The sequence below is a fragment of the Anolis carolinensis genome, unplaced genomic scaffold (genome assembly GCF_035594765.1).
Source record: "Anolis carolinensis isolate JA03-04 unplaced genomic scaffold, rAnoCar3.1.pri scaffold_11, whole genome shotgun sequence".
Classification (NCBI taxonomy): Eukaryota; Metazoa; Chordata; class Lepidosauria; order Squamata; family Dactyloidae; genus Anolis; species Anolis carolinensis.
The window spans coordinates 13,566,224-13,590,216 of record NW_026943822.1 but is presented as its reverse complement, the minus strand read 5'-3'; the positions used below and the strand labels follow the sequence as shown (position 1 = coordinate 13,590,216).

The 23,993-nt window shown below is 40.2% G+C and overlaps 1 protein-coding gene across 1 annotated transcript; it reads right to left on the bottom strand.

Annotated features, from left to right (window-relative positions):
* Positions 1–463: 463 nt before the first annotated feature.
* On the bottom strand, positions 464–19,840 carry abhd17c (abhydrolase domain containing 17C, depalmitoylase). The gene is made up of 3 exons (XM_003225903.4): positions 17,729–19,840; positions 7,428–7,607; positions 464–1,973 (listed from the first exon to the last, which is right to left on the bottom strand). Exons 1-3 carry the CDS (start codon positions 18,244–18,246, stop codon positions 1,754–1,756), a joined length of 918 nt encoding a protein of 305 aa, XP_003225951.1. The 5' UTR covers positions 18,247–19,840; the 3' UTR covers positions 464–1,753.
* Between the last annotated feature and the right edge of the window lie 4,153 nt (positions 19,841–23,993).

Genomic DNA, 23,993 nt, shown 5'->3' with positions numbered 1-23,993 from the left:
TTCCTCTATTTTAGAAGTGGATTTTAAAGATGACCTTGGTGACCAGGTCATTAAAATCCCCAGATACAAAAGATGTATGCAACAAGGCTGCAATTTCACTACAACCGATAGAGGTCTCCGTGGCACTCCATTCGTACTGCAAAGGCTTCTTTCTCTAATTGCAAACCTATGCAGGTTTCACTCATTTCGCATTGTAACCTGTCAAGGCTAATATCAAGTAAACATAGATGTGTAGACTACCATGGCTCATAGCAAAAATATAAACAATAACACACATTGTGTATTTCAAGGCAAACAGAGCTAGAAAGATCTGAATGCAGGACCACAACATTCAAGCCCAGCACCATAACCACCAAATGACATTGCAACACAAGTCCTCCTTATGCTCTCAACTTTTGATAAATAATAATATATCAACGTCTTCCATATAAATCAGATCATAGAACAAAATGAAGCAGCTCCATTGTTCTTTACTCCATGCATCCTTTATTCCATTACAACCACTGTTGTTGCGTTCTGGCAACAAGTACACAAACCATAATCAATCCCAATCCATTTTTACAACAATCAGAGGCTTACAGTACATTTAAGGCCGTTCAATATGGGGAGAAAACCCCACAGGCCCCGTAGTGTAATGATTTAAGTGTCTTGCATATTCTGTGCGATTCCAGTGTCAGAATGAAAAAATTTCCCTAAACAAAAAAAGATCAGTTTTAATTAAAATTGTTTTTTTGTACATAAATTCATCAAAAGTAAATATGTATTATTTTTAGTTGTCTCGGAAATCTTATAAAATTTGTATTTAGCAAAATAATGCAGGGATAAAAACTTATAACAAAACATTAATATACAAACCAGAATTTATTAACTAGACTTAAATTTTAAAACTACCATTCAGGAATTATGCATAATGTAAATTCGCATATGTACAATATTTTTAAAAACTTCTATCAGGAATGCTTTACACAAGGAAATTCAAAAATCAGCTCTCTTTCAGATTGAATGATGAGGCTTAGTAAATTTACACATTTTTAAGTAAAAAGAATGAAAAGGGTTATTAGCCATCAGTCATTATACACTTTTTAAGAATATTACATGTTCTAAATATGCAGAAAATGGACAAATTGTTCCAGAATTGGCTCAATTGTAAGTAATGAGTGTACCCAGGATTTATTAATTGTTTTACTGGGGAAGCCAAAGCTGCCCACAAAGAGAAAAAAAAATATCCCCAAACCACAATGCGAAATCACCACAAAAACATTCCAGTTACAATAATAGCAGTTAGAAATGTTACATGGAGAGTGATGCTTTTAGACAAATCCATAAATGAAATAGGAAGCTGAGGTGCAGGCTTGCTGGCATTCTAGACTGTGGGAAGCATTTTAAAGAATGAGACAAGCAACGTCATGGGCAGGATAGGGAAAGGTTGGAAATATTATTATGTTGGACTAGTAATATCCTCGTATTCAAAGCTAGTCTTCCTTCCACAACTCCAACTCTTCTAGCATTAATGAAGGTTTTTTTGATTATAAAAATCACTGGGGATTACAGTAGTGACTGTTAACAATAGTTTCCTGATATAAAAAAGACTCACTTGGATCCACCCAAATGTGAGGGCATTTCTTCATAGTTATAAAGCTATTACAGCTAATCCAGTTAATGCATGTGCAAAAACAGGTAAATTCTTCCATTCACAGTTAACTGAGGTAAAAAAAAGAAAGGAAAAGAAAAAAAGAGATCAAGTCGGTTTTCTTCAGGAGTTAGGGAGTTCGTGAGATATGAACTGTTTTAGCCGTTCTAGATACTGTGCATAAAGCTCTATGTCGTTGTGGCCAGCCCCTTCCACCCAGAGGGGCTCTACCGCTCGGGGACATCGCTCGTACATTGCCAAACCATGGGAGAAATCGATGACTTCATCTTCGGTGCCATGAATCACCAACACAGGAGAGGTGACTTTAGAAATCTTGTCAATGCTGCAGAAGCAGAAAAAGAAAACCAAGAGATCACCAATGAGAAAACATTTGTGGGGTTTGCAACTCAAGATCACAGGTTGGAGAAGTAATACCACCAGACCTTGTACTACAGCTCCTATCAGTAGCCATAAGGCTGGCTAGAGCATAGGGGAGCTGGAGTAGTAGCAATAGTTTTGTGCCACAGCTATAAAAATAAGAAAGTAGTTTGTGGATGATTTTAGCAGATAATAACAACAATAACAACTTTATTCTTATGTCCCGCCACCATCTCCCCAAAAGGACTTGGGGTGGCTTACACACGGCACAAAAGTGCCTAAAAACAGAGCATAAAACAAAACACAATATAAAATGCAATTATATAAAACAAATAGACATATAAAACAACAATTTAAAACTCAATTGAAATGTGTCGTCGAAGGCTTTCATGGCCGGGATCACAGGGTTGTTGTATGTCTTTCGGGCTGTGTGGCCATGTTCCAGAAGCATTCTCTCCTGACGTTTCGCCCACATCTATGGCAGGCATCCTCAGAGGTTGTGAGGTATGGAGAAAACTAAGCAAAGAGGTTAATATATATCTGTGGAAAGTCTAGGGTGAGAGGTCAGTATGAATGTAGTGTAGTTAATCACTTAAATTAGCATTGAAAAGCTTATCTGCTGTCTTCTTCCTGCCTCTGGGGCATCCTTTGTTTAGAGTCGTTAACTGCCCTTGGTTGATTCATGTCTGGAAACCCTCTGTTTTCAGAGTATTGCTTTTTATTTACTGTTCTGATTTTTGAGTTTTGTAATACTGGTAGCCAGATTTTGTTCATTTTCATGGTTTCTTCCTTTCTGTTGAAGTTGTCCACATGCTTGTGGATTTCAATGGCTTCTCTGTGTAGTCTGACATGATAGTTGTTAGAATGGTCCAGCATTTTTGTGTTCTCAAATAGTATTCTGTGTCCAGGCTGGTTCATCAAATGCTCTGCTATGGCTGATTTCTCTGGTTGAATTAGTCTGCAGTGCCTTTCATGTTCTTTGACTCTTGTTTGGGCGCTGCGTTTGGTGGTCCCTATGTAGACTTGTCCACAGCTGCATGGTATCCGGTAGACTCCTGCAGAAGAGAGAGGATCCCTCTTGTCCTTCGCTGACCGTAGCATTTGTTGGATTTTCTTCGTGGGTCTGTAGATAGTTTGTAGGTTGTGCTTCTTCATCAGCTTCCCTATGCGGTCAGTAGTCCCCTTGATGTATGGTAAGAACACCTTTCCTCTGGGTGTGTTGCTTGGCAAGCAGAATTTCCACAGGAGTGATTAAACTGACAGGTAGCTGACACCCTCACACTAATCAAACAAAACTTCCCAGAAGACATCACAGCCCTGTTTCACCATTGCCTCACCACTAGCTACTTTCAGTGGGACACTGGATTCTATGAACAGAAGGATGGAGTGGCCATGGGGAGCCCTCTCAGCCCAGTAGTAGCAAATTTCTATATGGAATACTTTGAAAAACAGGCCCTAGAAACAGCACCAAAAAAGCCAACTGTTTGGTTCAGATACGTAGATGACACCTTCACAATTTGGAGCCATGGAGAGGAAGAACTCAGCAAGTTCCTGGACCATCTTAACAGCATCCACCCAAACATCCAATTCACCATGGAAAAAGAAAAGGAAGGAAAACTGCCATTTCTAGATGTTCTGGTCATCCGCAAATCCAATCAACAATTGGGCCACACAGTTTACAGAAAACCTACACACACAGATAGATACCTTCATAAAAACTCCAACCATCACCCAAGTCAAAAAAGGAGCACAATCAAAGCCCTGACAGACCGTGCACAAAGAATCTGCGAACCTCACCTCCTCCAAGGTGAACTCAACCACCTAAACTGGGCTCTACAAGCCAATGGATACTCCACCACAGACATCAGAAGAGCTGCAAGGCCAAGAACAAGCCATGAGAGTCAAGACAAAGATCCACCCAGAGGAAAGGTGTCCTTACCATACATCAAGGGGACTACTGACCGCATAGGGAAGCTGATGAAGAAGCACAACCTACAAACTATCTACAGACCCACGAAGAAAATCCAACAAATGCTACGGTCAGCGAAGGACAAGAGGGATCCTCTCTCTTCTGCAGGAGTCTACCGGATACCATGCAGCTGTGGACAAGTCTACATAGGGACCACCAAACGCAGCGCCCAAACAAGAGTCAAAGAACATGAAAGGCACTGCAGACTAATTCAACCAGAGAAATCAGCCATAGCAGAGCATTTGATGAACCAGCCTGGACACAGAATACTATTTGAGAACACAAAAATGCTGGACCATTCTAACAACTATCATGTCAGACTACACAGAGAAGCCATTGAAATCCACAAGCATGTGGACAACTTCAACAGAAAGGAAGAAACCATGAAAATGAACAAAATCTGGCTACCAGTATTACAAAACTCAAAAATCAGAACAGTAAATAAAAAGCAATACTCTGAAAACAGAGGGTTTCCAGACATGAATCAACCAAGGGCAGTTAACGACTCTAAACAAAGGATGCCCCAGAGGCAGGAAGAAGACAGCAGATAAGCTTTTCAATGCTAATTTAAGTGATTAACTACACTACATTCATACTGACCTCTCACCCTAGACTTTCCACAGATATATATTAACCTCTTTGCTTAGTTTTCTCCATACCTCACAACCTCTGAGGATGCCTGCCATAGATGTGGGCGAAACGTCAGGAGAGAATGCTTCTGGAACATGGCCACACAGCCCGAAAGAAATACAACAACCCTCAATTGAAATGGTGCTTATCTGGCGGTAATTTACTGTGAACATGGCCAGGCTGTAAACAAAGGCAAGGGAATGGGATAACTGCAAAGGTGCAGCCATGGGACGAGGACATGGGATGTAGTGCAAGAGTACATAATTTGCACAGAACAGCTAGGGACTAGATGTTCTCAAAAACTTGTCTGAACATCCAGATAAAGTTTTAACTTCCAGACATCTAGATAAAGTTTTAACTTACTCATTTTATTACCCATGGACTTTCTGGTTTTAATGTTGTGAATTTCTGGTTTTAATGTTGACACCTTTCTTAAAAAGCTCTATTTTTAATGCTGTAAAGTTTTAAAGTTTTATACATTTGGACTGTGACCATAACAATAAAATGCATTCAATGATGATGATGTTTATGTCTTACCTGCTCCTCCTCAAGTACAACAAATATGGAGAACAATAGATTGATAAACCCTGTTTCGTGTAAATCAGCAACAGAAAATTATTCCTGACCCTGTGCATGCTTACTCACTATTTACTAGTAACTCACAGCAACAATAATGTTGTATACAGGGCTTCTTTTCTACTCACAATCCCTTTTCATCTAACAGATTTTTACATTACTCCAGGTATATAGGTGTATGAAACAGGCATACAAATCAAACATTTACTAATAACAAATTGGTTTGTTAAGCGGGCTAATTTTCTTTCTTTAAAAAAAATTAAGTATAGTTGAGGCATTTTCTTCAGAGTCTACTGAAACACTGTTGTTGCTAACAATTTGTGTAAATGTCCAGGTGGTTTTTTGGGGGTTTTTTGGTGTCAGGAGCAACTTGAATCACTTCTGGAGTGACATAATTGGCCGTCTGCAAGGACGTTGCCCAGGGGACGCCCAGATGTTTTGATGTTTTTACCATCCTTGTGGGAGGCTTCCCTCATGTCCCCGCATGGAACTGGAGCTGATAGAGGGAGCTCATCCGCTCTCTCCCCGGGTGGGATTCAAACCTGGCCAGCTTTCAGGTCAGCAACCCAACTTTCAAGTTCAGAAACCTTTTACTGTTGCTGAATTGTTCAGAACCCCAACATTGAGCCAAAAGGACCCCATTTGGGGTTGGGACCCACAGTGTGAGAACCAGTGTTCTATGGCACATTCTGAGGAAAGAAGAAAGCCCGACAGGTGAGGCCTCCCCACCCCCTTGCACATGGGCAAGAACTCATGTCAATGTCAGCCATAAAAAGTCATGATGGATGCTATCCAGTGGGAAGGAGTGGAGACTATGGGCCCCATGCCAACACAAGAGGAATGGCTGACAAAGATCTGCAAACTAGCTCAGATGGATAAACTGATTAGATTGATTAAAAAGGAATATTTGATCAACTTCAAAAAAGATTGGGACATGTTTATGACCTTCTCACAATAATGATGGGGGTACTTATCAACTGTAGGATATATGAATTAGGAGAGGGTTACCAAAAAGTAGAAGTGTAATTATGCAGTTTTATCTAAAGGGAGTAGAACAATTAGGGATGAAACCCAAGGGATAGTGAGCATGAGGTTCATAGAGTTGTTTCAGTATCCTTTCTTAGTGTAGTTCATCTACGTAAATGTGTATAGATGTCTGTTTTGTTTTGCATGTTTGTGACCAAGTGCCCTCTCCCACACCCTGGCAGGGTTTGAGTGTATATACCTAAAGGTGGGTAGTTGGGAAAGGGATTTTGTTGATGTATTGCCCACCCTACTGCTTAATCCAGGGGAAAAGGACAGTATAAATAAATAAATAACATCCTATTTTAACATTGCCATAGTTAGCGTTATTCAGTCCTTCTTGGTCAGGCAGTTCAGAAAAACAATATTTGCAGTTTGGAAAACCATTTGAAGACATTCCACCGGCAGCTCAGCTGAACAGGAAGGCATCATTCAAAGACCACATTAGACTTATTTGGTATTCCTAACCACACTGCTCTGCAGCAGGAAGAATCTACAGAGACTACATTTTGATGGAGTCCCAATAGCAGGAAACACAAAAGATTTCTGTGTAAACTACAATTAACAATTTTGTCTTCGACCAGGCAGACAAGAAGGCATTAATTCAAATTGTAAAATATGTAACATACAATATTAATTTAAATTATTTAGAAAAAATACGTTTGCAGAAAACAACATACTTCTGCTGTAAAGCTGGTCTCTACCACTAGTGTTTTTCACCTGCTATTTGACTTGGCCCTTTTCATCCAAGCTCTGTTCCAAAGCCTTAGGAGTATGCTTTGAAAGTATTAATGCTCAGCAGAGGGGTTTGTCACACGGTAAATATCTGTAAGCTTTAAAATACAGGGATATCACACAACTAGAAACTACCCTACATGAACAGATGCCTAAGTAGTTATAACCTTTTGCATTGGTCAGATTCCTATGTTTTCACCTGAATAACTCTAATTGAGAGATGTCAAAGCTTGGAACCAGATTCCTTATGCATGCAAAGTTTGTGATCTGTCCCTGAGTTAGGAATTGCCTTCAGGCTAAGCATTCAAAGTTTGCTGTACATGTTTACACAGGCTAATATACACACGCACTCACTTGAGGACACCACAGGTACTGTCAATGAAGTAAATGTGTCCACAACCGAGTTTTGGTTTTTTTTAAAGGTACATATTCATTTTCAGTATCATCAATAAAGAATGCTTCCCTCAGAGAGAATTTCACACATACCTTGGAAAAGCATCAAAGCAATATGTTTTCCTAGTGTCCGGGAAAGCCACCCGCAACCCAGACATCAAGGGTGAATGAAGAATTACAGCTGCGCACTCATACCGGGATGCCAAGTCCACAGTGGGAACAGTTCCGATACTTTGTCCATACAGAATTATATTCTCAGGACTGACACCATACCTGCAAGGACAAAGGGGAGGAGAAAAAAAGAAGTGTATTTTCTTCAAAATAATTCAGGACATTTTGAAAGTTTTGCAGTTAAGATCATGTATTTGGTGCAAGCACACACAAATGCTAGGTACTCCTGACAAAAGGGTTCATGTGTAAAAAAAAAAAGTCTGCCTCCTTGGGTTGTGGAAACAGGAAATATAATAGATGTAGAAAGTATCAGTCATCGATCTGGTATTTTGGTCTTAGTTTCTGTACCCAGACAGTGATCACCTATAGATTTCCTCATAGCATAAGGAGAGCCGAAAAAGCAACCACACTTAGAAATACATTTGAGGCAAACTCTGCAAATGTTTTATATGGTAATGACAGGAATCTTCAAGCAATCAATTTAGTAGGGGGAAAAAATCTAAAGAGGAATGGGCAAAGAAGGAGGAAAAAAGTATAGGTGGCAGATATACATAATATAAAAAGCTTATTGACTATATAGATGTGCACATATAGCTTACACCAGTGTGTAATCCCCTACAGACGTAGACATAAGAAAAAGTTAAATGCAAAGAAATATAAGTAGATTTTAGTTCTTAATATATACAATCATGAAGAATACAGGTCTTTACCAATATACATTATAGTGTTTTTCTTCACAGCTCAGTTTTTCTGTTGAAAAATGGGAACCTCAATTCATTTTATAAGTCTGCCATGAAAAGATGTTTGTAAAGGAGACTCTTTATATCCTACGTGAGCACAAATACCTGTGGCAAGACAGACTGCCAGTGTATATTTTAATTAAAAAATTTGGAGGGGGAGAGGTAAGGCAGTTTTTATATACTTTATAATATTAAATAAGTTTTAGAACATAACATGACAGAAAAATATTTGACCTGCAATACAGCTCTTTGCTTCAAGCAGACTGTCCCAACCAGCTCCTTGGTGGTCTATCCTGGAATACATGCTAGATTTTCAAGGAGAGCTATGGAGCAACTTCTAAAAATACCTTCTCTTGACTAAAAAGAGTGTCTTTGAATACATAAACAAATAATCATATGGTTAAATGGAACATCCAGGTTAAAATGAATGGTTATGCAATCCAGTTGCCCCTCTTCAGAGGTATTCTAAACATATCAGGATTGAAAACACAGATTGAGGCTAGGGAAGCAGAAGAAACAGAATGGGAAGTTACAAAAAATAGTATCTGAACCCATCTGTTCACGAAGGTCAACTCTATACTTAGTTTTGAAGACAAAAATGCAATGAATGTTCATAGTTCAAGGAGAATTAAATGAGGGAATAAAAGAGATAGCTATTTTAAACACAGCACAGCTCTAGATGAAAACCCAGCATAGTGTAGCAGTTTGAGCATTGGATTGTGATTTTAGAGAGCATGGTTCAAATCCCCACTCAGCCATGAAACCTCACACTTTCTCTGCCTTAGAGGAAGACAAAGGCACCCCCTCCCAAACAAACATTGCCAAGAAAATCCTGTTATAGAATGTCCTTAGGACTGTCATAAGTCACAGTTAGAATGTCGGACAACGTCTCCACTGGGTGACTGGACAAGTGACCCTCTAAACATCTAAGGAAGCCAGAGGCAAACTTCCCCTGAACTCTATTGGGCAGTGCCAATATGTAATTAAAGAAAGTTGTTGTCAATATCTGAATATGCTTTCCCACTCAGGCACCCTAGAAAGTGGAAGGCCTACCACAACTTTTAATCAAATCCATGAATAATCAAATCCACAAAAGTCAAGTTGAGGAAAGACTGCACTGTGTTCAATTCCTACATATTTGCTCTATGAAAGTTGACACACATAGTAACACTAATTGGTAATTAAGATGTAGATTCAGAGCTTAATATTTTCAAGCCCAGAAAGGCTAGGTTTTTTAAAGCTGTCTGAAAGAATGAGTAAGATACTTTGCCTTGAAATTTCCAGGGATGTATTTTAAATTTTTTTTGATACTGATGCTACAAGTAACCTGCTGGGATGTGACTAGACACCAGAAACTGTTTATTCTGCTACATGAAAAGACTCTGGTTGAAAGATTTCCAAGTATTTTCTTTACAGTTTCATGGTCAGACGAATAAGCAATCTATGGTTAGTTCAGGTCGTCTTGCTCAACTTTTCTGTGGCAAATTTATACCTCTCAGTATGCGGATATAAGCATATCTAACTGAAGTAACTTGAATGGGTTTTATTTGATTATAGCTAAATTAAAGTGACCTTCCAACATGAAAAGGTTCCTCATCATTGTCCTGATCCCTTAACCCTGAGACTCCAGGTCAAAATCTGGATGCAGAGTTCCATATGTATCCATAGTTGTCTGAGCTTCAGCGATCAAACACCTCCCAACAAAGGATTCCCCCAGACATGAAGCAGACAGGCTTTGAAGCTGCAAGGCCATCAAATGCTAATCAAGGTGGCTAATTGCAACATTCACACTTGCCTGCAACAAACAAGAGTTTTTTCTCCCACCCTGGACATTTCCCAGATATATAAAACCCACTTGCCTAGTTTTCAACAGACCTCACAACCTCTGAGGATGCCTGCCATAGATGTGGACAAAACATCAGCAGAGAATGCTTCTGGAACATGGCCATACAACCCAGTAATCAATCATTTTAGATGAATTAAACATAGGATATGAAGTTCTACTTGCTCATCTAAGGAGATAATACCCGAAAAAGCCCAGAATCCAATGAAATAAGACTAATAACTGAACATATTGGTAAGCTTCTTTCTATTTCACAAAGCCTTGTGCTTCTCAAATTAGTACAAATACAAGAAAAATGGTATGTTACCACTGCCAGGACAGACTCACAGATCCTTTACTGAAACAGAATGTTCAATTAGAATCAGATTTTCTCAACTTAAAATGGAACTGACAACCAGTGCAAGGCATGACTAAGTGAAGCTCTTCTAATTCAGCAGAAGTACGTTAAGCTGTTGCATCCTTTATTGCACTTCATATCTAAAACAGTAGTTTTTATTTTAGGAGCAACAGAAAAAGATAAACCAAGATAATATCACTGTTGTAGACCCAGCTTCATCTATCTGGAGCACCAAATTTACTTTAACTGAGTGGCATTTACTTAAGTATTTCCTGAAACAAAGAAATGTTGGAAACCTAAAAGCTAACTTATCACAGGCAGGAAACATCCACTGACCACTGAAAGATTCTTTTCACTGACCAATGTATTAATAATTTAGAAGAACTAAGTTACATTCTATTATACACTTTATGGGGCTGCTTTGAGAGCTCCAAAGAAAGTAAGCCTTTGGAGGAGATTTCTGCAACTGATACCCAACACAGGAAGTTCTCTTCCCTGCTCTTTAGGAAAGGATACAAGTTAACTTTTTTTCAGGAACTATTTTTTGTTCCTCTACTGCAAGGATCCCCAAACTAAGGCCCGGGGGCCGGATGCGGCCCTCCAAGGTCATTTACCTGGCCCCCGCCCTCAATTTTATAATATAATATTTTTATATCATTTTAATAATATAGTGTATTTACATATAATATTGCTAATAATATTATAATTTTATACAATATAATACTAATACCATATAATAATATTAATTATATGTTATATATTACATATAATATTACGGTATAGTGCAGGGGTCTCCAAACTATGGCCTGGGGGCCAGATGCAGCCCTCCAAGGTCATTTACCTGGCCCCCGCCCTCAGTTTTATAATATTTTATATCATTTTTAATAATATAATATAGTGTATATACATATAATATTGATAATATTATAATGTTATACAATATAACATTAATAATAATACCATATAATAATATTAATTATATGTTATATATTACATATAATATTACAGTATAGTGGTATCGTTCTTTATCTATATATATAAAAGAGTGATGGCATCACGGCGACTCACAAAACAACAAAAGTGCCTTTACATTTGTATGCCTAACTTAATAGATTTTCCAAAAGACAAGGAAGGGTCATTATGTAGTGTTGGCTGGCTGATTGGTGAAAATGGATATATCACAGGTAGGACAAATGTTCTTTTTTCCAGCTATGTATGCTATAAACATCATTATATTGATGGGAGACATAGTCTCAGTGCAATACTCTTAACCGCTGCCTGCTTCCTCAATTGCCTAGTACGTGATTAGTATTTGGCCAGGGAGTTACAAAGATAAGTTCAGGGAGACATGCAGTAAGGATAGCATGTATATTATCACCATAATTGCTCCTGATACAAAATAGGAAACTGCTGTTCTGCTTATTGTTGTTTGGAAGACTTGAAGGCACACAGCAACATCAATCCTAATTCACTTGATTATCTCATTGGGCAGAAGCAGGCCCACACTTCCCATTGAAATCCTGATAGGTTTATGCTGGTTACAATTGTTTTCATTTTTAAATATTGTATTGTTCTTTCATTGTTGTTGTTTTGCACTACAAATAAGACATATGCAGTGTGCATAGGAATTTGTCCGGTTTTTTTACAAATTATAATTCGGCCCCTCCACAGTCTGAAGGATTGTGGACCGGCCCTCTGCTTTAAAAGTTTGAGGACCCCTGCTCTACTGGATGAATGGTACAATTGGCCCTCTGAATCCATAGATTCAACCATTCATAACTTGAAAATTTTCTCTCTCACACAGAGACTTCCAAGAGCAAACCCCGAATTTCACATTTTATATAAGGGACACCATTTTACGACAGCACTGTATATCATGGTGCTTGAGCATCCACAGATTTTTATATTCTCAAAAGGTCTTGGAACCAAACTCTAACAGATATCAAGGGCCCACTGAAGACATTTTTTTCTGAAAGGTCTCCAGGAATTCACTTCTTCCAATCTGAAGGCCAGGTACTGTTGTTCATAAACATTTTCACATTCAACTCTTCCAAACAACAATAAGCAGAACAGCAGTTTCCTATTTTGTATCAGGAGCAATTATGGTGATAATATACATGCTATCCTTACTGCATGTCTCCCTGAACTTATCTTTGTAACTCCCTGGCCAAATACTAATCACGTACTAGGCAATTGAGGAAGCAGGCAGCGGTTAAGAGTATTGCACTGAGACTATGTCTCCCATCAATATAATGATGTTTATAGCATACATAGCTGGAAAAAAGAACATTTGTCCTACCTGTGATATATCCATTTTCACCAATCAGCCAGCCAACACTACATAATGACCCTTCCTTGTCTTTTGGAAAATCTATTAAGTTAGGCCTACAAATGTAAAGGCACAATGTTGGTCATAAAACTCAAAATCCACATTCTAGTGATATCACTGTTATTTCTGCTGTTTCTGTTTGTTCTATTCCTTCAAGACATTGCTGACTAATGGCAACTCTAACACTCAATTCAAGCTCTCTTAAAAATGTCAAGCAATCAGGCTGGGATCTAAAATTAGGGCCCTAAAATAATCCAAATAACTGAAACCGGATGCAGGGATCACCAAGCTATCCGCTCTAGCAAATTGCTGGGCTTTCAGAAGGTTGTATCTAGGCAACATGAATGCCTGAGGAATCAAGACCAGTCAACAGCACATGGCTTTCTTACAACTTGTATACTGTTACAATACACTTGCTGAGCTTTAGTGCTCTGACACATACAAAGAGTTGTGCCTCAAGAGTCTATTTCACAGAGCAGAAGCACACAGGGAAGCCATACAGAGCTGCACACATGAAATACTCAAACAATCACAGCTCAATTGATGAACATTTCCTTCAGTTCAAAAGGATGTTTAAACAAAACAGAGAGGGGGCCAAATGTGTCCCACCATCACAGTTAGTCTCCCTTACACTTGTGGAGGATCTCAGATGCTTTGCTAGCTCTGGATGCTTTCCATGTGAGATGAAAGCTATAAATTAGACTTTGAATTCACATAAAGTATGTGCATACATTTATTTATTTATATATAACTGGAGTACTCATATACTGCTTTCTAGCCAAACAGGATATCAAAGTGATGATCAAAGAGTTAATTTGACTATCACTGGCCCAGTTTAATAATGTAGAGCAGGCATGGGCAAACTTCGGCCCTCTAGGTGTTTTGAACTTCAACTCCCAGAAATCCCAGCTAGCTTACCGACTGTTAGGAACTTAGTCTCTCTGACCTAGAGACTAAGTTTGCATCTACCTGCAGAATTAATGAAGTTTTGAACCACCTGAAGTCCCATGGCTCAAGGCTATGCAATCCGGGTATTTGCAGTTTGGTGAGGAATCAGCACTCTTTGGCACAGAACAGTAAAAAACTACAATTCCATAGCACTGAACCATGGCAGTTCAAGTGGTTCCAAATTGCATTAATTCCACAGTGTACATCTGTACGTAGAACATCTTGCTGCAGTGTTTGTTAGATGGCAACTTGGGGTCCTAATTTGCTTGTCAGTTGCAGCTTTTCAGCTTCTAGTGGCTTTTTCTCCTAACACAGAAATGTTGAAGACAGGGCTTGTTGTATCTGAGATTGTTTTGCTTGTTCAATATTATGGCCCAATCTGACATGTGCTTATGTGTCAATAAGCCCCTCGAAATGCATGGGGCATCAATCTAAGAAAATGCATATAGGATTACTATAAATGTATATCTTTATGACTGCTCTGTATGTTGTCTTCACAATAACCCCCTCTAAATAGAATAGATCTTACTTCTGATAAAAGTCATGTCATTATAATTGTTATACTTCATAAAAACAATGTATTTTGTTAATATGCTCAAGATGTATTGCATATTTTTGTTTTTCCCAACATCTTCTTTCTTGCAAAATTTCTGGAAATTATACACATGTATTCCTAAGTAATCTCTTGATGCTAAAAAACACATCATATCGTGCAAATATGTTTAAACCCTAGCTTTCTAGCCAAGATTGTTTGTCTTCTAAATGTCATAATTTTGTATATTATTATGTTGAAGTAGTGTAAAAAACAAGCGCAGCCACATAATCTTAAGTATTGCTGGAAACTTCACAAAGCATTTTAGGTACATGGTAGCCTAACATCATACAGCATGGTTTTATTAAAAAGAGACTACTGGGATTAACCTTCCCATTGATTTCCACACAAAGTAGTTTTTCCCAGCATCATATTTAACAGTCTGATCACACTTAAATCAGTGGGTTTTGAATTTCATTTTATATTCAATACAGATGTAATGCTAATTAAATTTAACATAGTAAGGCAATTGAGAACATGCTTCAGGCCCGTTCCTGCTTAATTTTAATGCCAATTGTGGAGGAGGATTTGTTCTGCAGTGGAACAAAAGATGTGTGAACACTACCGGGATTTGCAAATCGCTTTTCACTCTGGTTTCAAACTTAATTTTAAAAGTCGAGCATAATCCATGCAATAGTGTACTACAATTAACACTAGCCAGGCAAAGGAAAAGAGTAAATTAGAAACTGGGCGAGACAGGGATCACAACTTTGGTCACCACATGCACAAGGCTGTAAAGAGGCAATGGGTGACTGAAGATCAAAAGGAAAAAGAGGATTATGAAGAGGATTATGAAAGAAGCCCCAAAGTTCATTTTAAACATGCAGGTAAGGCTGACATAATAAGAGACAGGACAGTCCCTTTCTGAATGATAGATTTCTGAGGAAAAGAAAAATAATCCATACAAATAATTATTATCAACATTATACCCTCCGCCTCATAGGAATATAATTGGAGTTTGAGTTACCGGTAACACGCTCCTGGATATTATAAGCTGGTAGAAGCTCAAACAGCTATTCAATCTTCACTTGCCCTTTATAAATGATATCAAACCTTGCACCTTAAGGTAGCGGCGCATGTCCTCAATGAACTGACCAGGACTTTGGCTCCCTTGCATACTTTAAATGTGTTATGTTCCCTGAACACATCAGAACTTTACACTATATACTCATATTTTAGTCTAGAAATTTTAATCGCATAATCAACCAAAAAAAACCTCAGGTCAACTTTTTATGGCTTAGTGTAAGAACCGAATTGCTGTTTTCCATGTAATTTCTCATGCTGCACCAAGCATGCAGCTGTGGTTAATAACAAACCAGTATACCAAGTCAACCTCTAACCTTTGATTAATATCCTATCTTTCTCTGAAGTTCTTTTCTTGGATTAGATACCTGAAAATCACAATGAACAGAACATGTCCTGGTTTGGTTGTTCCTGCTACCAAATAACAGCTAAAGGTACAACCAGAAGCCACGATTCATATCTCAACTTATCTGAAAACAAATTTCAGTTTTCCACAAGCTGTCCAGATTTTGGAAGTTTGCTTTATTGGCTGGGGCACTTCTCCTTGTATTCAGTTCCAAATTCTTTACATTAAACCCTCCTAAACCAAGAACCGTCCAGGCGTTGAATTGTATCTTTGAGTGACCATGCAGGAAGAGGAGGATGGGACTTGTAGGCCAAAACATCTACAGTGTGCGAAGTTGGAAATGGATTGCCATAAGTTGGAAAAGACTTTAAGGTGCACAACAACAAACTACAAGAAATTATACAGAACTGTCCTTGTGAAAGGTTCAGCTGAACAGGTTCATCTCTCACAAGTTATCAAAGCTATAAAAGAATATAAGTTTCAGAGAAAAGGGCATGACTTGCTCATAGGAATAAGGATGTTTGTTTAAAGGGAGTAAGAAGAACAATTACATGCTTAGTCATATCTATTATTTGGATAGTCTTATGAAATGATGGGTGCATAAGCCTCCAAACTGAATGGTGTTTCGATTGTTTTAATGTATGGAACAATGGGATGAGGAAAGCTAAACCATTTTACAGAAACAAAGAATAATGAGACACTGATGATCCAATCCTATAGTAACTCCCTTTGCGTTCAGAAAAGTTTACTTCCACGTATGTGGGCATAATGTAGGGCTCATCTACATTAAGATTATACAATGTACACCACAAAATTACACTGAGATTGAAGTACATCAAGAAAAGTCGGGGGGAAACCCAAAATAAGCCCCTGAATGCACCGCATCACAGCTGTAATGTAAGCCACAGTGTACAACAAACTGGCTTCACATAATACAATGTTAATTGTGGACAGCCAACACGCTAATGCACACTGGGAACTTCAGAACAAGGCTAGGCAACAGGTGGCCAATTGATCACATAGGACAGGTAATTGAATATCTCCACTGCTTATTATCACTTTCTGCTTCTTTTTTCCACCTTATGTACCTCCGGCGTAAACGTGCACATCTTGCTTGAGAAACTGGAGGAAAAACCCCACATTCTCTGCAACTGTCAAGTCGCAGATAGTGCACACTGTGGAACTGGACTGAGTCCACCTTCCATAGTTAATGTAATCATTACTCTGGCTCAAATTTGTCACAGAAATTGCCATCTAACCATTTGCACAGTGAAACTGGTTTCTGCCAAACCGCTTTGGAACTGACCCCAGCAGTTAGAGTAACTGAGCCCCTTAGATTCTTTCAAATTTCAAAAATGTCTTATATGCTAAAAAAAAAACCTGCCAAAGGATATAAAAGACTCCAACCTCAAATCAACAGGTTTTCTCAGTCAGTACAGCATTCATATGCAGGCAGTCCCCCAGTTACAAACATCCGACTAACAAATAACTCAGAGTTAAGAATGGGTTTACGAACAAGATAGGTTCTGCAGGTTTGTGCTTAACTTGAATTTGTATGTAAATTGGAACAGGGAAATTTTTAAGTGTAACTCCAGATATAAATATTCTATCTTTGGATCACATAAGAAAGGGTTAACACTTCTGTAGTGTTTGTTTTGCAGTCTGTGCCACTGTTCAGAAGATTTTACCTCACTTTCTGTAGCTGTCATAATTGGATTTTGAAAAATTTGGCTTGTTGTGGAAACAAGGGATGATGATAAAGCTTCATTGGAGACACCTTTTCCCCATGATAACTCTTTCAGGAGTGAATTTCCCTTCCTGGGATTGATTTTTTCCCCTTCCTGTTCTATGAGTCATTCACCACCCTCTGGGAAGAGAGGGTGGTCTAGAAATAAAGTTTATTATTATTATTATTCATAAGTCAGATGTTTGTAACTCGGTGACTGCCTGTAATTTAAAGTCAATTGGTTACAAATTTGATGTCAAGCAAGGAACAAGCTCAAAAGATTTGTTTAGAAATAACCACCACCATTTTGAAGGCAGCTGTATCCAACCTACAATTTACCTTGTTCTGAGGGCCTGCCAAGCAGCATCGATGTCTGCATAAAGGTTTTTCTCAGATGGTTTACCAGTGCTCACTCCATAACCAGAGTAATCATAGGAGAAGACATTGCAGTTGATGCGAGAGCCTAGGCCAATATAGAAGCTGCACATCTGGCCCAGGTCCACAGCATTGCCATGGGAAAACAGTAGTGTATACCGGCTAGAAGGGGCACAGCGCACAAACATGCATCCCAGCCGATTATCCCGGGCCGTGCGCGAAAAGAAGACTTCCACTGCGTCCAGCTCCCGCTGGGAATACTGCCAGTCGGCCCGCTCCGTCAGGTGCAGGCTGCAGCTCCCGGTCGGTGTGCCCACGGCAGACCCACCTTCCTGCTGTTCGGGCTGCATCACGGTGTAAGTGGGCTCTGGCGGCAAGAAAGCCAGCTTGGCCGCAATGCGACTGGGGCAAGGCGGGCAGCAGAAAAGCCAACAGAGCTCGCCCAAGGAGAAACCGTTCATTCTGGGGCCTTGTTCTGGCATCGGCGACACTTGACGGGAAACCGCAGCAAAGAAAGAAGGACGATGAACTGAGCAGGAACAGGGTTTGAAAAGGAAAATGCCTCACCCCAAGCTACACAGACCAACTGGGACACATATTAGCAATACCACCAGTCGAATTAATCTAGACCTGCATATGGAAGTACCTACAGGAAGTCCAGACCTGACACACAGGATCTAACACAGGATTTATACTCAGCACTTTAACCTAGCCCTGGTCCACTCTTGCACAAGTCCATGCCCATCCCTCTCTAGTCTGATCATGCCCTAATCCTGGTTCTGATTGTTGAGTTTTGTTTGTTATACTTTTAATGATGTTTTTATACCCTGCTGTATTTTTAATTGTTTTAATTGAATTGTTTATATGCTATTATGTTTTTAGCTGTATTTTAGTTGCTATATTTTGTTGTATGTCTCTTGGTCCCGTTTGTAAGCCGCCCCGATTCCCTTCGGGGAGATGGTTGGCAGGGTATATTATAATAATATTATTATTATTCTTTGCATCAATATGCTGAAACACCTGCCACCTAGCCCTTTGTGCTCCAATCTGCAAGCACCGAAGATTAGCCAATACCTTTGCAGGCCCTTCTAAGTGTCACCTAACTCTGACCTGAGAAGCCTGCATAGCCCTCGAGAACTAGAACCCAAATAGATCTAAAAGAGGCACTCGTTTCGCCAAACCAAACAAGTCAAGGCTTCCCTTTAAAATCCAATTAATACACAGATAACACCTGCCACTCAAGCCTTTTATGCTCTAAACTGCAAGCACCGAAGAGCAAGCAATCCCTCTAGAAACCCTTCTAAGTGTCACCTAACTCTGACCTGAAAGGCCTGCATGACCCTCGAGGACTTGAACCCAAATAGATCTAAGAGGTACTCGTTTGACCAAACCAAACAAGCCAAGGCTTCTCCTAAAAATCCAACTAATACACAGATAACACCAGCCAGCCCAGCCCTTTGTCCTCCAATCTGCAAGCACCGGAGAGCAGCCAATCCCTCTGCTGTCACCTAACTCTGACCTGAGAGGCCTGCATGGCCTTCAAGAACTAGAACTCAAATTGATCTAAGAGACGCACTCGTTTAGCCAAACCAAACAAGCCAAGGCTTCTCCTTAAAATCCAATTAATACACAGATTTTTTTTGGAAATGTTTCCAGGTCTCACATGGGGCCCTATTCTGTGGCAAACCAGGCTTCCAAATCCCCAGGCCTTCCCTTCCCGGTGGGCCTTGCATCCGGGGCCTGTCTCACGCTCTGAGGAGGCCGCAGCCCGGCTGGCGGTGAGTCTCTGAGGGAAGGAGAGCCGTTCAGCGGCCTTCATCCGAGGCTGAGAGCTCCATGGAGGAATACAATCCAAGTCACAGCGCGGCGGCCATTACGCCTGGACTGCCTGCTCGTCCTCTCTTTCCCCCCTCAGATCTACGGCCCGACAGGATCCGCTTCCGGGTTAGCACCCGCCTGGCCCTTGGAACGACCTCCCTTAACGACGCTAACCCGCGAGAAGGCCGTCTCTATGGTTACCCCTCCGCGGGAGGAGGCGGCGGAGGAGAGCCAAATAGCCAATGAGACGAGACAGCGGGTTTTCTCCTCCCGCGCATGCGCACTGTTGGACTCTCCATCCTCTCTGCCTCAACCGTACGGCTATTTCCTTCTGCCTCGGACGCTTCGAGGAACTGACCAATCACGCTTCTTTTATTTGACGTCACCTGGACAGGAGCCAGAAGAGTCGCTCTAGTAACCTCAGCCGTTCTCAGTGCGTAGGGCGCATGCGCGGTAACGGTTTTGCTGCTGCTCTGTCTCTAGGCCAGGCCTGAGCCAACTTGGGCCTTCCAGGTGTTTTGGACTTCAACTCCCATCATTCCTAACAGCCTCAGGCCCCTTCCTTTTCCCCCTCAGCCGCTTAAGCGGCTGAGGGGGAAAAGGAAAGGGCCTGAGGCTGTAAGGAATGATGGGAGTTGAAGTCCAAAACACCTGAAGGGCCCAAGTTGGCCCAGGCCTGGTGTAGACTCACCCTTAGGAACCATGCTTCAGAGGGAATCTGAATTTGAAACTTCTCAAAGATACTGAGAAGCTACAACTCTCAGGTTGTTTAGCCAAGAAATCTCGGCCTTGTTTTCATATTTTAACTGTAACAGGGTAGACTCATATACGACAAGACTACATGCTCTCATCCTACCTATTCAACTTGTATGCAGAACACATCATGCGACATGTGGGGCTTGATGAATCCAACACTGGAAGAAACATTAACAACCTTGGATATACAGACAATACCGCTACGATGGCCAAAAGCGAGAAGGAGCTGCGGAGCCTTATAACCGAGGTGAAAGAAGAAAATGCAAAAGTTAGATTGCAGTTAAACATATGGCAACCTGACTGGCAAATAGAGGAGAAAATGTGGAGGCAGTGACAGACTTCGTATTTCTAGGCGTGAAGATGACTGCAGACACAGACCGCAACCAGGAAATCAGAAGATGACTTCTTGGGAAGAGAGCAATGACTAATCTTGAGATACTCTCACCCTACCTATTCAACTTGCATGCAGAGCACATAATGCAACGTGCATCCTAGGCTGGAGATATGCAGATGATACCACTTTGAGGGCCGAAAGCAAGGAGGAGCTGAGGAGCCTTATAACCAAGGTGAAAGAAGAAAGTGCAAAAGCTGGGTTGCAGTTAAACATCAAAAAAACCAAGATGATGGCAACCAGACTGATTGATAACTGGCAAATAGAGGGAGAAAACATGGAGGCAGTGACAGACTTTGTATTTCTAGGCACAAAGATTAGTGTGGATGCAGCTTGCAGCCAGGAAATCCGAAGATGTTTACTTCTTGGGAGGAGAGCAATGACTAATCTCAATATAATAGTGAAGAGTAAAGACATCACACTGGCAACCAAGGTCCGCGAAGTTAAAGCAATGGCATTTCCCGTAGCAACCTATGGATGTGAGAGCTGGACCATATGGAAGGCTGAGCAAAGGAAGATAGACGCTTTAGAACTGTGGTATTGGGGGGGAAATTTAAGAGTGCCTTGGACCACAACAAGATCAAACTGGTCTATACTCCAGGAAATAATGCCCGGCTGCTCACTGGAGGGAAGGATATTAAAGACAAAGATGAAGTACTTTGGCCACCAAATGAGAAGACAGGAAAGTCTGGAGAAGAGAATGATGCTGGGGAAAATTGAATTAAAAAGGAAGAGGGGTCGACTGAGGGCAAGATGGATGGATGGTATCCTTGAAGTGACTGGCTTGACCTTGAAGGAGCTGACAGGGAACCCTGGCATGGGCAGGTCCATGAGGTCATGGAGAAGTGGAAGCGACAGAACGAATAAACAATAGATTCATATAATGCAGTTAAACAGCATTATATGGCAATGTAGATAGGGACTGTCTTTTTTGTTCTTCTTTCTGGCTTGTTTCCTTTTATCCCAGTATCAGTCCAAGCAGTACAGTGCTGCTGGCTGGATCGTGATGCCAGCTGGCCGTGATAATAGTAAATAAGGCTTGAATCAAAATGTGAAACACATTCAAAATCAGCAGGGATCAAAAGGAACACAGCCGTGATTAAACTCCCAAGGAACTTGGAAACGTTTGCTGGGGATGGAACATTGCCTGATATGGAAGCACAGCTTATAACCTCGGCTATGGAGGGCTGATTAGGTAGCATTTCGGCTATGCCGATTGTAATTTATCCTGATTTATGTGCCAGGTTGCATACAGCTATTCTTCCAAATTGGGAAGTATCACTGGTCGGAGTGTGGCTGCGCTGGGAAGTATCAGTGTTTGGCAAAGATCAGCAAGACAGTGACAAGGACCAGAATCCTCTAAGCCTGCCTTATGTAACTGCATATACAGGCTTTCCCCAAGATACAAACAAGGTTCTGTAAGTTTGCTCTTAAGCTGAATTGTTATGTAAGTTGCAACGGGTACATTTTTAAAATGTAATTCCATCTCTCTCTCTCTCTCTCTCTCTCTCTCTATATATATATATATATATATACACACACACATACACACACACATGCATACACACACATACTTTGGATAGCATAGGGAAGGGTTAACACCCATGTGGAGTTTGTTTTGCTGTCTTTGTTAAATGAACATTGTTTTTTCACCCTATGAGGACAGCCTTTCCTATGAGGATGGTATGTGATCAAGACCTTTCAAGTTAATGCATGCAAACACAAATTTAAGTAATTTGTAAAATAAAACCAACTGAATAAACACATGTAAGTCCCCACTGTGGTTAGTTAAATTTTTTCTACAATAGAGCTGATGGAAAAGGAAGCAGTCTGGAGTAGGAGGTGGGTTGCACCAGCTGGATGTTGCATCCTTTAATTTTGAATCAATTTACGGAAATTAGTTTTACTGCAGCTCCAAAATCCAGCCCAGTTATGAAGAAATCCCAAAGGTTCTTTTAGGGATTTCACTTTCATCGTTCTCAACAATCTTCTCCCTGTGGAGGATGTTGATGCCTTCAGCTATTATTCCATTGTTGGCCATGGGAGCATCAAGACATGAAACACACAGGGGGGTTTCTGGCGTAATTTGAAGGGTGTTGGCTTGCACCATTTCTACTGGAAACTGGATTTATGATTGGGACAAAACCACAGTTAACAATGGAAGAAACGAGTTGACGCATGAATGTCCATTTGATGGCTAGTCACCTAAACAAACAGTGTTTTAGGAAGAAGAGCCTCTTTGACGCCACAACAGAAGGAAATTACTCATCCTTACTCTGAAATGCAAGCTTCATTGATTTTTGAAAATATCTGCCCAGAACCTGTTTTGAATAAGCCGGTGTGCCTCACAATTAATTGGCTGTGTTGAAACAAACATTAAAAATAGAGATGGCATACACTTCAACTGTTCCAATTTGGTAAGAACAATCCTAATTACCGTAATCCTCTCGTCCCACTTCTGAACTGCTTTTAAAATGTCTCAATATCTTTCTCCTTCTCTCACTTTCCTCCTTTGTCCTTAGCTAACATCTGCATCCATTGAAAGTGCATTGTCATTTGCACTCCATTGACTCAGCAGTGGGAAAAAGAGAATGGAAGGAAACATATTTACTTATTTATTGGATTTATATTGTGCTTCTCTCAAGATGTGATGCAAGCCATCTTAAAAGAATCTTCAAGTGATTAAGCTATAACACTAGTTTACAAAACTTAAAAGAAAATTAAATAACCATATTATTTAAAAACATATAAACGGTTATATTTATTCAATTTGGGTGCAACTGTTTCTTTTTGTGGGAACTGCAGGGATCAGAAGACAATGGCTTACAGATCTCAAATAGTCCCTGGACCACCACTTTGCATAGCACTCTCTGGGATAGAACAGTGTATTATTTTGAATGTTTCAAGTTCATTTTGAACCATATAACTTCATCTATCCAATTTGCAGTTTTTGCACGTGGTTGGCATACCTATCAATGATCTGCAAGTGCAAAAAGTGCATTAACCTGTTGAGATAATGGACCCCCTTCCGCCTTTAAGAATATATAATTTGGGTGATCTGGTTTCTGAAGGGTCTTGTTGCAGTTTCAGTCTGTCTTTCCTTTGTGCCGAATGTTAACTGTTATTGATATGAGTTGGCACACTCACCTCTGCACTGCAAGCACTAAAGCTTTGGGCTCAATGGGGAAGGCTGTTTCATTATCATTGTGGTGGTCAGGGTTTCAGCTGCTGCTTCTTAATATGCTGAACCTTTCTTTCTTATGG